The sequence below is a fragment of the Haliotis cracherodii genome, unplaced genomic scaffold, assembly GCF_022045235.1.
Source record: "Haliotis cracherodii isolate W230 unplaced genomic scaffold, xgHalCrac1.p SCAF_6, whole genome shotgun sequence".
In the NCBI taxonomy this organism is placed as follows: Eukaryota; Metazoa; Mollusca; class Gastropoda; order Lepetellida; family Haliotidae; genus Haliotis; species Haliotis cracherodii.
The window spans coordinates 67,923,245-67,938,541 of NW_027266319.1; the positions used below are offsets into that span (position 1 = coordinate 67,923,245).

Below are 15,297 nucleotides of genomic sequence, written 5' to 3' on the forward strand. Positions count from 1 at the left end.
AAGCAAATGTCACCTGTGACGTGTTCAGCAGGAGATTCGTGAACTGATGCTGTAGCAAGTGCCCTGTGTCTTCATAGCCTCTCACGTCAACTACCCCGGGCCTGGTGCCAATCCCCGCCCTGTATGTCACGTTCAACATGTCGTCATCAAACCCATACCACCTCGCCTTCAGCACTCGTGTAGACAGTTGGTAGTCGGAGTCCCTCAGTTCCTGCAATGTTTAAGGACACTGTCACAGCCATGGTGCAAATTAATGAGGGGTTGGGTAGCCTAGTGCTGAAAGCAATCGCTCGTCATTTCGAAGATCCTGGTACGATTACCCATATGGATACAATGGTTCCCTGCCGTGATATTGCTTGAATATTGCTAAAGGCGGAGAACTCACCAAAGAAAAGCAGCAAAACGCTTTCCACTGCCATAAGAAATCTCTGCTACAAGCAGAGTCGATTGTGTGATTCCGACTCGTGCAAATTAAATTTCTTATACTCAAAGTAAAATGAGTTCATCATTTACAGTGAGAAGGTGAACAGTCGTTAAACGCATTTATTCTGCTTTGAAATACTATCTGTAAAGAAATTACGTTTCCTGACCGTTATCTGAAATAATTCTTCTTCATTTTCGGGGCAAACATCCATGACGACACCAGGTGAGCGCAGCGTGACGCCATGGACGTAAGGTTCTGCTACCGCCACTGTGGACAGCCCGACTGTGTTGGTGACCTTGACTGACACATAGTAGGCGTGGCTGTGATGGAGGTCCCAGTGGAGGTCCTGGAGAGCAACTGCTGTACACGTGGGCGGAGACGTCAGTGTGCACCCTGCTCCTGACTGCAGGGCAATGAAGGGCATGATCTCAGTCCCATACGGCGAGGTACCTGCACACAGTAGAGAAGGTCAAATGTATACGTGGGACGTCCAGGTGAGAATGTATCTGCAGTTATCCTAAGCTGGTAGTAAGAGTGGGGTCAGGCTCTGTGACTTAGTTGATTACGAGTCATCTTACCCTGTAGGCGATGATTGTTGCTTATAATATCAAGCACTGACACTTCTGGTTCAGACCCGAATTGCTACAGGCCAACGCCATGTTACATGTATGGTGATGAGTGTGACGTTTAACAACAGACAAAGAAAGATAAGATATACAAATATGACCCTTAGGGGTCTGCTCGGTCAGAAATGCAATAAACAGATCTGAAATATATTTAAGACTATTCGAAGCATTTATGAGATTAATTAAAACGAAGACAAAGCCGCCACTTCTTACCGACGGCAGCTTCATACTTGAGGTGTGTGGCATCAGGGTCCGTGGCATGTGAGTTGTTCCACGTCACTAGGAGATGACTCAGACTGGGAGTGAGGGCAGCAGTGACTCCCCCGTTAAAGACAGGCTTCTGGGTGTGCACGAGGAGACGCCCCAGGACCTGAGGAAAAAAGGAGTAAACATGGCGGCGACATGAGGGATGTGGTTCATGGAGGTTCAGGAAAACGGGCCATGTAGCTAAATAGGTTATGTATCATCACATGTACTCAAACAGATGGAGGGACAGATAAGTTAGAGTCTCAGAATATAAATATAATTGAAAAACACAGAGGAATCATATGGGATTTCCGTTTTGAAAAAGGTTGTTTGTCAAAATGGTCAGGATGATTGATTGTCACAGAACAACGAGGGTATGGACATTTGTACATGCTATCAGTCACTGGTTTTCCTCGTCTAGACTCGACACTGACTGCTTTTGAATGATACAGTTCACTCATCCACGAAGAATCAGGAGGTAACTTTGTTAGTATCAGTTTACTTGAATGGTTGTAAGCCCAACTTTGTTGATGGCCTTGATGGCTATGTAGAACTCTTGCCCCTCACTGAGAAGAGGGTGGTAGCCTTGATACTGGGGATGGCGATGAGTGGACGTGTACGGCAGGATATCTGGAGGTGCTTCACCAGAAGGATCTGACATCAGCCCCACCTCGTAGTCATAGATACCGCTCTCTGCGTCAGTTCCGGTCCAGTTTACAAACAGCTGGCAAGAGCAATATATCATTAACAGAAGCCGCACGCAGAATCCTGATCTTGTTATACATGAGTCTCAACCTACCGAGTTATGATTATCTTTAAACTGCATTTTTAAAAATTTGTCGATTTATGAAGGGTGTAAATTCTCACTACTATCAAAGGGGGAATAGGGTGTAGACGTGATGAAAACTGAAAACCTTTGTCCCATGAGACTCACTACATACACAATGAAACACTTCAGCAGTTTAGACATAATCATGTAGTATGTAAGCTACTATAAATATTTCTCGTACGTGGTGCTGTGTAGAAATGTATATCTGGTGGAAACTTGACAACGCTTCAGACTCTATGCAAAATGTTGCATTTCGTTTCAACAGCGTTCCATTCCTCATCACGTGAATGGGGAACTTCTCTAACTCTCCTGCATTGATTGCTGCTCCTTTGGATCTGAAAGATTCGTCAGAGTATACCATTCGGTCGGTGGCGAGATCACTGCAGCCATCAATTTTCTCATACACAATAGACACAGCCTTACTTCAAACAACCATTCAGCTTTATTTGTATTCACAATAAAGATTTGAATACCAATAAGGCGAACTCCTATAAACGACATTATTTATTTAGGCATGACAAGGACAGCACATTGTTAACACATTAGTCTACATGTAAAGATGGCACTGAATTGTGCAACGTGAGATCTAACTAAAAGCATGTTGGGACCCATTATATAATACCAGAGGGATATCCATTATGTCTATGCGCTGTACCGTGACGTTTGTGCACTCAGGCGTATAAGAACCTTCGTAAACAAAGACGTCAAACATTATCTTTAAAGTTCTTTTTCATAATGTATAGGCAACAAGAATTGTATTGTTATAACTTAAACACATCTCAATATCCTAATGGTTCGTACCTGCATTGGGTATCTGGTTCAGTAACTCTGCTTCTCCTGCGGCGATTGTCTATGAACCAGACCGTGCCTGATGAGGTGGTGACCAGACCCGGGGCAATGCTAGAGGCGGCTACAGCAATCTGTCCCACTGCTGGTGGTGTGTCATCAAGGGTCACTCCGTCAGAACACACAGGGTCAGATGCCTCCAGGGCCCGGTTGTAGGCCACCACTGTCACGTGATACGTCCCTGGGGATGGTGCCGACCATGCCGCATGTGTCGAGTAGGTTTCCGTCACCTGTAATTGTGATGGTTTGAGACGCATTTAAGTGATTGTCAACAAGTAAATATGCGCCCTGGAAGAAAACTTGATAAACGTCGATGTGAGGGAAGGCGAAGACGTACATTTAATGTACTCGTATCCAAACCGAAATGCTCCTTTTGTAGACACTTGTCCGAGAACTGATACTGGTAGAACTTGACCCCACTCTCCCGATCAAAAAAGCCGTCCCAGTGGGCGTGGAGCTGCAGACTGTCCTGGTAGTCCACTTCCGGGTGTCCAGGCTGACCATCGTGGACAACTCCAGGGTGCGGTGCACTTGCATCTACTGTCACCTAGAGGGACAGTAACATGATAGAATATGTCACCTAGTGGGGCAGTAACATGATAGAATGTGTCACCTAGAGGCGCAGTAACATCGTAGAATGTGTCACCTAGAGGGGCAGTAACATCATATAATGTGTCACCTATAGATGCAGTATCAGCATAGAATGTGTCACCTAGAGGGGCAGTAACAGCGTAGGATGTGTCACCTAGAGGTGCAGCAACATCATAGAATGTGTCACCTAGAGGGGCAGTAACATCATAGAATGTGTCACCTAGAGGAGCGGTAACATCATAGAATGTGTCACCTAGAGGAGCGGTAACATCATAGAATGTGTCACCTACAGGGGCTTTAACATCAAAGAATGTGTCATCTAGAGGGGCAGTAACATCATAGAATGTGTCACATAGAGGGGCAGTAACATCAAAGAATGTGTCATCTAGAGGGGCAGTAATATCATGGAATGTGTCACCTAGAGGGGCAGTAGCATCATGGAATGTGTCACCTAGAGGGGCAGTAGCATCATGGAATGTGTCACCTAGAGGGGCAGTAACATCATGGAATATATAATGTGAGTTTAATTAACGTTACATGTATGTTCAATAGTATCATTGTTACATTAAGAATCTAGATATATAAATACTTGAACACTGTCGAACACTAGTTCATTCAGTCACAGTCATTCTTTAAAAATTATGTAGACAGAAACGATTTATTCTCACCTTGATTGCAAGCGACGTGTTTAGTTTGGCGTGGTTCATTACTGTGATCTCTATGAAGTAGTCGGAGTCGTGAACGCCCTTGTGCATGTCGTGGAACACGCCACCATGACTGAGATTAGACGAGATTATGCGTGGTTTGATCTGGAAGTGTCTGTGGTAACACCCTGTCCCTGGCGTACAGTAACAGTTGGCGCCCCGTGCATAGTCGCCGTACCTCGCTGTGCAGTTGGCCAGTGTCTGGGGGTAATTAAAAACAACTGAATAATTACTTAGGTAGTTGTGCCCTGAGACGAAGAAAACATTTATATTAACAGAACAAAGCAACCAATAACAGAGGAAGGTATGTACTTGCGTGTGTCCTTGAGCTGACAGATGTTCTTCTCCGTGGTAGATGTCGGAGCCGGTGATGTTGTCGTAGAGTCTCCACGACACAGTCTCTAGACCACTGTGGTCATCAAACGCCAGCCACTCAAATCTTAAATGCAAGACATGGTACTTTGTTGAACGAGAGTGTGAGTTTCACGCGCCTTTGAATAGTATTTTAGTTATTTTCACGGCGTGTCAGCTTCACGGAGTGATGTGAACCCTACGAGCACGGGCATGGTACTGACAAACCGAGATACATAATTAATGAAAAGTTGGATTTGAACCTATGATCATGAGTTTCACGAAAGCAGGAGGGACGCAACTTTGAGCCGTAAATTGCGGCGGATGAGACAAATTTGGCCACCCGTTGCCATTGTTTTGGGTTGAAGGTACTGTTTACTTACTTAACATGTAGAAAGAGAAACTTACGTCATTTCATTGATTTCTTCTACTCTATGCAAACTGATGTTGTGTCTGTCTCCCCTGGTGAGCCACAGGTTCTCTATGACTGGAGGCGATGTGTCCATGTGGACTGTCACGCTCTCCTCAAGGAGTTCGCGCCTGATGTCGTAGGCCCTGACCCAGAACCTGATGGTGTCTCCGTCCACGAGGACCGGTGTGACTGTCTGGTGCTGAGTCAGACCTTGGCTCTGGAAGTCGGCGTCAGGAGGGGGAGAGAGGATGCTGCTGCCGCCACTGTGGTCAATCAGGAAGGCGGTGCGGTATTCCACTATGCCTATGTTATATAAATGTGGGAGGAACATTTTTTTGAAAAGCCTAATCATTCAGTACATTCCTGTTGTAAGGAGAGCAGATTTACACATGAGCCATCTTCCTAGCAAAGAATACTAGTACGATATGATATTTTATGAGGTATTGCAAAAGGTTTTCGAAAGTTTGATGTAAAGGGATGTTTTTTTGAATAATGTATAATTGATGAAATGCTACACATTGTATTTTATTTGAAATGTGAATAAAGATTTAATTCGACTCCATGTTCAGCCAAAATAGGCAGGTATTGGGGCAATGAAGCATAAGAAACACAAGCACTTCCTCACCCTGAACGTGATCAATGGCGTCTATTCCCCTGGAGTGGTTGTTGTCGTCGTAGTCCGGGGTAACGTCATGCATGGAGGCTGCTTGCTTCAGCCACCCGTTTTTGTAATGGAGGATGTTGATGTACCTGTAGAGCGTATAGGTATGTTATATTGTTATGCACTTGAAATGCATATATACTAATACATTTACATTTTGTTTGAGCATTTGCCAAATTTATGTGAAGTTAAGTTAAATTATTTTTCGCTGTTTCGACGTGGAAGGGGGAAGTTGTTAAAGCGTTTGCTGGCCACGCAAAAGGCCTGGGTTCGATTCTCCACATGGGTACAATGTCTTGCGCTTATTTTTTTTGTCCTACACCGTGATATTGTTGGAATGTTGATGGCGGAGTAAAACCCAATTTACTCACTCCATGTCGTAAACTATTCTAGTAGCGATTACGTCCCTGTCAATTGATCACTGAGCACGTTAATTACGTCCTCAACGACCTGGGGAGTATTCAACCAAAGCTGCCTGTCAGGCGTTTCTTATCCGACTGGGTACCCCTTCGTGGTTTGGTGAACAGGCACTAATTTTGAACAGTCACATGCCTGGAGAGACACGACGTAATGCAGATGACACGAGTTGGTTGATGCATGCTTCCTTACCTCTTCTCCCAGTCGACAGACACGTCCTTTGTATTCCACTGCCAGCGATGGGTTGTTCTAGAAGCCGATGATGTCACTTGCAGCCTTGTGTCATGGACCACGCTCACTTTTGACACATCATCATAGATGAATATTCGCCGAGCACTCTTGCTGTTTTCGGCCTTGTCGTAGGCGGTTAAAATAAGCGCATATACCCCAGGGCGTGACAGATGAAACTGGCTTGAAGATATCTGCAAACCAAGGATGAATGATGTATTATTTAGATTTGAAAGATCAGATGACAAAAATGTATTGGCTTGACAATAAAATAATCGCACATAATGATCATGCATGTGTGTAATTCCCCCCAGTGAACTTGTTGATCATACATTTGGATTGGCAAGGTGTCATGTAAGAACATCCGTTATGTTTGTAGCATGATAACGCAAAGTCGACCATGACCAGATATCATAGCTTGCCAGCTAAATGTGGGAGCAAAGCAGATGGGCAAAAGGGTCTTGAAACCCACGAGCCCGGATAAGATGTCGAGACCTAGGATCAAATTCGTTGCGAATCTGCGCTTCCAATCAGCGACTCAATGGTCCTGACACCTGTAAGTGACGCAACTCTCTGTGACCGAGTGAAGCCATTATCTGTCACAATAGCATACCTCGCCGATGTATCTGTCAGATTCAAAGGCTAGTGATTTCTCCACGAGTTGAGAGTCACTTCTGTTGGGATGTTTGTCATAAAGTTCAAATATCGACACCAAATAGGAGAACACCAGGACGTCGTCCCTCCATCCCTGCCACGTGACACTGATCGGAGCCTGGAGTCAGATGGATACATTACATGAGTATATGACACTCATCAACACAAGTACATCACTGACATGTGAACATCATGTAACAATCAGGCCGATTTATGCCCAGTGAAGCAGCATCAAGCAAAGTGCAGGTTTTGCTCCTGTATTAAACGTGTCCATTAGCCTGGAGACCAAGAGTAATACATGTATAACCATGTAGCGCCATACTAGACAGACCAGATAATAACTACACTATTCAGCAATAGTCCATGACGTCACAGAAGGTTTGTATGTGGTCATTCCTACAATAGATATATATTATACTGTCAAGCTACATATATGTTCCTACAGTCTTACAATACTAGAAAAATAACAATAATGCAACAATTATCTATTATGTCTCCCTATGTGGTTTACATGTACACTGATTCAGAAATTGGACTGATTGTTCAGCATAATAATTGTTCTTCACAAGTTCTAAAATGACCTGTGTGTGGATCTTGGCCAGCGATATCATGTCATCTTTGCAGTTCTCCTCCAGATCTACACTGCAGTGATGTGGGTCTATGAAGTCAAACCTGAGGATATAACGATTGATTTGTGTCTTCCCTTCGTAGTAGTAAGTCACGAGACTGCCGCTCTCCTTGTTCCTCACTTTAACGTAGCCACCATTAGTTGCCTCAAATGTAAATTCCATTCTAAGAAAAAAAACCGGATAATCAAAGAAGTTCAGTTAGCTTGCACAATAAGTAGGCTGCTATATATTTGTCATTGAAAATTTAATCAATGGGTATTCGATAAGTTCAGATTGATTATTGTAACAATACGTTGGTTGTTCAAGGCCTCTCATGCCATGTGACTCACATATCTCCATTCTCCACATGATGGGAGAGAAAGGTATCTGCAGTCACGTCCTCCTCACAGGTCAACTTAGTTTGATGAGGTGCCGTCTTACTGGGGCCATTGCAAGGTCGTACAGTGCTCCTTATGACATAGTCGTCTGGAACATACTTACAACTTAAAACATAGTTTTTGAAAGGACCAAAGGTGAATAAAACAAAAGTGAACATATTTAGCAAATAGCAACTAACAATGGATAACTTATGATATAAATGGAAGCCACAAAACTCTTTAAATAACCATAAGAAGCATAAGAGTCAATTGTGCAATTCCGTCTGTATCATGAGAATGTGTTTTTGAATCACTCTCAAATGATTATGATATCCGGGGCGTGAGACAAGGTGAGCGTATCCGGTCACATTCGTGACACCAGTAGAAAACACATGCAAAGACAAGTCAACTGCTCATCTGAACAAACACGTGATCATGTGATAAAGTCAAAATAGCAATGACATCAGGCATAACATTAATCAATGATCATGAATGAATACACTTTAAAAGAATACAGAGTACATACTTCGTGTAACTTCAAAGGTTGCTTTGGCGTTGATGATGCCAACAGCAAAGCTCTCAACATAAGCCTGTCTGGGTGGTGGAGTCGCAGTCATGATGAACTTGGTCTCAAATTTGTAGTAGATCATCCTGGTGTCGTTAATGTTGGTCCAGGACTTGTCTTGGGGAGCTCCTTCATTGGGGTTGTCTGGGGCTTCCACCTTGTCCAGGCCCAAGCCGGTCACCTTCAGTGTGTTGTACAAAATAGATGGGAACGTGTCGACTGGAAATACAAGGTGAGTGAGTGAATGCATCCTCGGTGATCTAGTGTATCATGCATCCATAATTTTCGCACAAAAACGTCAGTTACCAATGAATGATGAGCATCAAATAAAGTTGATAGGACCTGTCAATCAAGGCAAGTTCCAAGAAAAACTGCAACTGTCAGATTGTAACGAACCGTTACAAATATGTCAGGTGGAAGGCGGATGTTTCAGATGACATGGTCAGTAACCGCCAGATTCATCAGTTTCCTGATAACGGGAAGACACAGTTGGAAAATTGCCCCAAGGAATCTATATCCACGGATAACCGAAACTGGTTATTCTCTGACGTTTCTCTACACCCATTCGCAACCATATTTTTATTTTAAACCCTTTATGAATAACACAAGCCCCAAGAAGCCTCTCGTGAGCAACAGCAAGTCTGTGCTGAGCTACAGATAGGATCCATGAAGGTAGTGACGTCATTTCAGAAACAAAACAATACTGAACCGGATCACATTCTGCAGCAAATCCAAGGCGTATGTACAGATAAGAGTAGATAAGTAAATGTTGTTCACACTGCAGGCAGAAATAAATATATCATTGGCCTGGACATATTCCAGTGTGGACCGGCAAATCCGTGAATGAGTAACATCATCAACTATTCACGCCACTGGGATACAAGTCCCTGCAATCAGCCAAGTCACCCAATTGAACCCTGATCTTCTCTGGGACAAGAATGAGGTACTGGCGTCCTACTCTGACCCTGGCAGCAAGGACAGAGATATGGTTGAGTGGGAACCGTTCACCTCACTGTGTGCAGGCCGTCATTGACACATTTAATGTTTTCAGGATACCAAGAAAACCAAATATTGTAATACTTTATAATTAACGTTTGTGCCAAAATGCTCATTGGTTTTGTATGTGTATTTTATTCCTACTTTTCTCGCAGTGAGTGCCGCTAAACTCTGTTGTACAGATACAATTCCTTGCATATTCCTCTGCACATTCTCCCGGGTAGCACCGTGTACTGTCTCTTCGCCACGAACATGCCTCTGAAAAACACACAGCATACTCGTGTCAGTCATACAGTCCAATTTGGTCGCATTTTATATAACTACAGGCACCATTACAACTGTCAACTGAAATAGATTATATATGTGATTAAATTTAAATCTACCAAAATTTTTTTACCCTGGAACCTCACTACTTTTGTCATAAAATGTATCCGCACCACTCAGTTAAGGCAGAAACTCTAAAACGTTTATCTGGTTATTATGAAAAAAAATAAAAATAGGACAAGGTATTTAAATAAAATTTAGTAAAATCTAAATATTCTTTACATTTGTATACTTATCCTGCATTACTCCGTATTGCATTTACTGCTGTTTTTGACAGCGAGACGAACTGTGTGAGATCCAGCTGCTGATGAGAGTTATTTCAATCTGTCCAGGAAGCAGCGCCCCCTCCAACACAGTCGGCACGTGACCCGGAAGACATAATAACTGCTTTAAACATAACATCGGAAACTTCGTGGGGACGAAGCGGAACGCGGGGGGGGGGACTTAGACTTCGTAATGCAGGATAAGTATACAAATGTAAAAAATATTTAGATTTTACTAATTTTTTTAACTTATCCTTCCTGCATTACTCCGTATTGCATCTTTATCAGATGGCACAGCTGATGTGCATACCTTCAGATGTGAGCCAGAAGAAATCCCTCAACAAAGGTTCGATGAAACTACACCGCATGTACAAGAGATGACCGCGACACCAGCGACCATTCCTGTCGAAGGAAACGAGAGTCGATGCAAAAGAGGGAACCCGAAATAGGTGACAGAAATAGTATGAGGCGGGCTAGCCAAAACTAGAACTGACCTAAGAGCGAATGCGGAACACAGTAGAGCCCTCTAATCTTGGGTGATAAACACCAGAGAGTTCGACGCGCCCCGCTCCGGGTAATGGCGAATCAGTGGCGTCGGGGGTTGGTTTACCTGTTGAGCTACCACCAGGGGACCAAAGTTATGAACGCCGTGAACATCTTCCAAGGCTACATCACGAAGGTAGTGGCTGGCGAAAACGGTGTCGGACCGCCAAAAACAGCCTTCTATGATCGATTTGAGGGAACAGTTACTGTGAAGAGACATGGTAGACGCGACCACCCGAATCTCGTGTGGGTTGTTAGCCTTGGGGGGGTCCGATCCGGCTACTTTATAAGCTTGAAGGATGACCGCCCGGAGCCACAGGGAGATAGTATTCCGGCTGACCTCCGACTGCGACGAAGGGGCGACCAGTAAGAAAAGGCGTTTCCTAGACTTGCGTCAGGCTTTACGGCATCGCAGGAAAACCTTCAGGGCCCTAACATGGCATAATAAAAGCTCCTCCACGTCGTCGTCGTCACCCACAATCGACGAAAGTGCAGGGATGGTGAAGGATCTATCAGGCTGTCATGGGAGTTGATTCTTTGCGATGAAGTCCCAGCACAGCCCAAGATGAACTGCGCCATGAGTCCCGCGTTTGAACTGGACACTAGAGACGTCGAGGGCGTGGAGCTCACTAACCCGGGCGGCAATAGCCAAGGCCAGTAGAAACACTGTCTTCTTCGTTAAGTCGTTAAAGGAAGACGAGTGAAGTGGTTCGGGACCACATTCAGATCCCATGCAGGCGGTCTGAACTTGGCTTTCTGGTCTTCAAGACGAAACGAGCGCAGCAATGCCTGAAGTTCGGGAATTTTCGTCATTCTCCGGTCGTCCAGGATGGCAAGAACGGAGTTGATGGCAACCAAGTGTGTGAAGATGGTAGAGCCTTTTAATCAACGTGTGCTGCGCAAGTACAGAAGAAACTCTTCCAGGAACTGCGGTGACGTGTTAATGGACGATGGGCTAAAGCAAGAGCCTTGGCCGCTCTAGTCGAATAGCCCTTGGCTCCTAGGGGTTTCTGCAGATGTGCCAGCGCGTGCAGACGAAACCGAGTGGGACTAGGATGTGGCAACCGACTGTGTGGGTGGATCAGCAGGTTGGACCGGCCACCAAGGCGCTACAAAATCAGTGTCAGGTGTCGAGTGGCCTGGATCTTTTGAAGAACCCTGGGAAGGAGAACCGGAGGTGGAAAAGCGTACGCGCTTAATCCCTCCCAGGGAACACTGGAGGCGTCGACTGTTATAGCGGCCGGATCCGGGACCGGCGAGATAAGTCTGCAGCTGGCATTTCTGAGACGTGGCGAACAGATCAATTTTTGGAGTGTCGATCGTTTGACAAAGGACGGTGAAGATCTCTGGGTGGAGTCGCAATTCAGTGGGAGCCACCTTGTCCGGCCTGGAGAGAGCGTCTGCCAGAACATTCTTGCAACCTGGAGTGTGCTGAACAAGGAATTGCAGGTCTAAGCGGTCCACCAGGTCGAAGAATCGGAAAGTCTGGTTGAGCAGGGACTGAGAGTGGAGAGTACCCTGATTCCTCAGACACCACACCACGGTGATGTTGTCCGTGGAGATGGTCAACTGGGCGTGACGGAGCATGCTCTGCCAGTGGGAGACGGCCAGGATGAGAGCTTCGAGTTCGAGGTTGTTGCTGTGCCAGTTGATTCGATCTCCGGACCACAGCCCTGCAACTGTTTGAGTCCCCAGATAAGCCCCCCAACCCTGTTTGGATGCTTCGACGAACACGTGGAGGGTGGGCTGTAGCGCGGTCAAGGAGACGCCGCCGCAGACTTTCGATTCCACCGTCCACCATCGGAGGAAGGGGTGGAGGTGAACTGAGAGGACGATGGGGGACTCCTGATCCTGCTGCCGGATGAAGGGAGCGAGAAACTGTTGAATTGGACGGAGTTGGAGGCGACCTCTGGCAGTCAGGTCTTGAGCCGATGTGAGGAGGCCCAAGAGAACCTGCCATTGGCGGAGAGTTCGAGCCTGCTGGAGGGCAGGGTAGAGGTGAGCGAGGATTTTCAACCACCTGTTCCTTGGGACTTGAAGGAGGTTCTGATCCGTGAGAAACAGGCCCCCGATGAACTGCAGACGGAACGATGGGGTCAGCTCCGACTTCATCTGATTGATGATCCATCCCAACTGATTGAAGAGCCACAGGATAAAATGAAGTTGATGTTCCTCAGGTGTAGTTAGGCAGCGACCGGCTTGGTGATCCGTTTGAAAAGCCACGGGGCCGTGGAAATTCCAAATGGTAGGACCACCCACTGGTAATGGGTACCATTGAAAATGAACCTGAGGAAGCGCCGGTCGTTGGGGTGGACGGGTACATGAAGATAGGCGTCCTGGATATCGCGACTGATCAGGGAATCGCCTGCTGTGATTCTCGTCCTGAGCAGTCGGAACGTCGTCATTCGGAAGTAGGGAGGACGTCCCAGGTAGCGCCGGTTGAAAGTGGGTTCTTGGGAACCAGAAACACCGGGGAGTAAAATCCTGGGTTTCGAGCGGGGTCGTGCACAATCTCTATGGCCTCCTTCCGCAGTAGGGAGTCGATGCTGTCGTGAAGGGGTCGAAGTTGGTTGGGCGAATAAGCATCTGTTGTCGGAGTGGACGTCAGGGGAGGAAGTGCAGCCAATGGGAGCTGGTACCCCTGAAGGAGGTCGTTTGTGACGAATGGGTGATCCGGTATAGACCAGTTTCTCCAAAACCGGCCTAGTCTCCCACCCACAGGTGTGTCCATGACCGGGACGCCTGGGGGTGGGAGGTCCCAGTCGATGAGGTCCCACCGGTCAATGCTTCGAGGTGGAATCGGCACCCTTGCCGGGGCGACAATCTCTTCGGGGCTGGTAGATGCCACGGGATTTACCCTGTCTGGCCACGACGCTGATTAGTGTGTGACATGCTCCAAGGCTCTGAGAGCCGTTTCATCTCTTGCGAAGCTGGAGACTCAGGCGTGTGTAGCGAAGATGGCCCCATTAAAAAGGGAAGAACCCGACCAAGGTTGTCATAGTAAGGAACGCTCGAATTCGGAATCCCATTCCGTGGAAGTCAAGTAGCCCAACCGTCGAGTAGCTGTGATCTCCGCAAGAGCGGCTCTCAGATGATTGAGCAAATAGTCGACCTTGCGGAGTTGGAATGTCATAACAGTGTGTAGGTGGTCGATCCTGTTAGATCCTGGTCAATGGCCCCAGGCAGAGGAGTCAAGTGTAGACAGTAGCTTCAAAGATCGCCGCAGTTCCGTTTCCACGAATGCGAGTCGGGAGTCCGGCATACGTATGGTGGCAGACTGGGAAGACGCGGACATTCGATGTAAGTCCTCATCACGGATGTGTGACCATCGGCCACATCAAAGGAGTGGACAGGGAAATCATCACGCCGGAAACGAGGAGCCTTGAACGACGGCGTGAGGGACAACTTAGCAACGCTGTAACAAGGTCTGTCAGCATTGGGTCGGGTGGAAGCGAAGTTGGGTTAGACCAAAATCGTAGATTTTTGTCGACATCAGAGCCCGGGGAGGGAGCGATGGAGGTCAAACGGTCCGCCGATCAGCAGCCTGTGATAGGCCAAAGTGTGTATCAATCTCGGGAGACAGAGGGTCATAATCGGGTCGAAATGACCAATCCGATGAGGAGGAACGACTTCGACGACTATGTATGGGTGAGCGACTACGAAAACGACGACGGGATCAAGCTGACTAGGACGAGTGCCGAGAAGCAGTCGGAGGCGACGAGGTGAACGACGATCGAGACCGATGAGCGCCCGAAGTAGAGGCGGCCGCATGGAATTGAAGTATCTGTAGTCGGGGCCGTCAGTGGCGACGGCCTCACAGGAGGCACCGTCGTCGCCGCTGAGGCGGGAGTAGCTTGCACAAACAATGACTGCATCCAAGCTTGCATCCAAGATGGATCCATACACGATGATGGGAGGGCATGTCCATACGTAGGTGGCGCCGCACAAATCAAAGGCGCCGAAGTAGTCAGAGGCGCCGGAGGTAGAGGCGCCGGAGTCATCAGAGGCGCCGGATACATCGGAGGCGCAGGAGGTAGTGTCGCCGGAGTCATCAGAGGCGCCGGAGGCATCAGAGGCGCCGGAGTTGTCGACGTAGATGGTAGAGGTGACAGGAAACCGTTACGGGCGATGCTGCAGACGATGCGGGCGAAGCAAGCGATGGTAAGGGGGGTGTAGGAGACCGTGAACGGTTGTATGTTGTGCCATGGGAGGCAGACTCTACGTTGGATGGCATGATGGAGTGCCGACGCACACGTTGAGTGAAGCGTTTCCTAGACACTCGTAGGTAGTTGGTGAAGAAAACTACCCACAGGGGACTACAGTATCTGCACTGCTCTGTGAGGGTACACGGGGTTGTACAGTCCAGGCAGCAGGGGCGGGGGTCCCGTCCAGATTTATTCCCGCGGCAGTTAGTGAAGGGAGACATTCTGGAATTGAAGCAAAAGCATAACGATGTGTAAACACACAACGTGAAACATAATGTAACTCAACATAACTTATTCTGTTACAAAGTTTATAAGAGCAAACAATTACGCTTCAAACACGCCAAATACAAACATTAAATTTAATGTAAAACTCCAACCACAGAGCGAATTCAAAACACAAAACACGAAAATACGTGGACGCGTAGTG

General features: G+C 46.9%; 1 protein-coding gene and 1 pseudogene across 1 annotated transcript in view; one reads left to right on the plus strand and one right to left on the minus strand.

Moving 5' to 3' along the window:
* LOC139446629 (uncharacterized) overlaps positions 1 to 15,297 on the plus strand; it is a 161,839-nt pseudogene that overhangs the window by 107,428 nt on the left and 39,114 nt on the right.
* LOC139444742 (uncharacterized) overlaps positions 1 to 15,297 on the minus strand; it is a 57,525-nt gene that overhangs the window by 28,571 nt on the left and 13,657 nt on the right. The window contains exons 6-22 of the mRNA XM_071225678.1: positions 9,680 to 9,793; positions 8,501 to 8,758; positions 7,948 to 8,083; positions 7,571 to 7,781; positions 6,949 to 7,107; positions 6,300 to 6,529; positions 5,655 to 5,779; positions 5,026 to 5,332; positions 4,579 to 4,705; positions 4,231 to 4,467; positions 3,309 to 3,518; positions 2,927 to 3,201; positions 2,307 to 2,460; positions 1,799 to 2,020; positions 1,264 to 1,420; positions 591 to 874; positions 14 to 211 (exon numbers count right to left, since the gene is read on the minus strand). Of these exons, the coding sequence (XP_071081779.1) occupies positions 14 to 211; positions 591 to 874; positions 1,264 to 1,420; positions 1,799 to 2,020; positions 2,307 to 2,460; positions 2,927 to 3,201; positions 3,309 to 3,518; positions 4,231 to 4,467; positions 4,579 to 4,705; positions 5,026 to 5,332; positions 5,655 to 5,779; positions 6,300 to 6,529; positions 6,949 to 7,107; positions 7,571 to 7,781; positions 7,948 to 8,083; positions 8,501 to 8,758; positions 9,680 to 9,793 (3,404 nt within the window). The remainder of the gene's footprint in view (positions 1 to 13; positions 212 to 590; positions 875 to 1,263; positions 1,421 to 1,798; positions 2,021 to 2,306; positions 2,461 to 2,926; positions 3,202 to 3,308; positions 3,519 to 4,230; positions 4,468 to 4,578; positions 4,706 to 5,025; positions 5,333 to 5,654; positions 5,780 to 6,299; positions 6,530 to 6,948; positions 7,108 to 7,570; positions 7,782 to 7,947; positions 8,084 to 8,500; positions 8,759 to 9,679; positions 9,794 to 15,297) is intronic.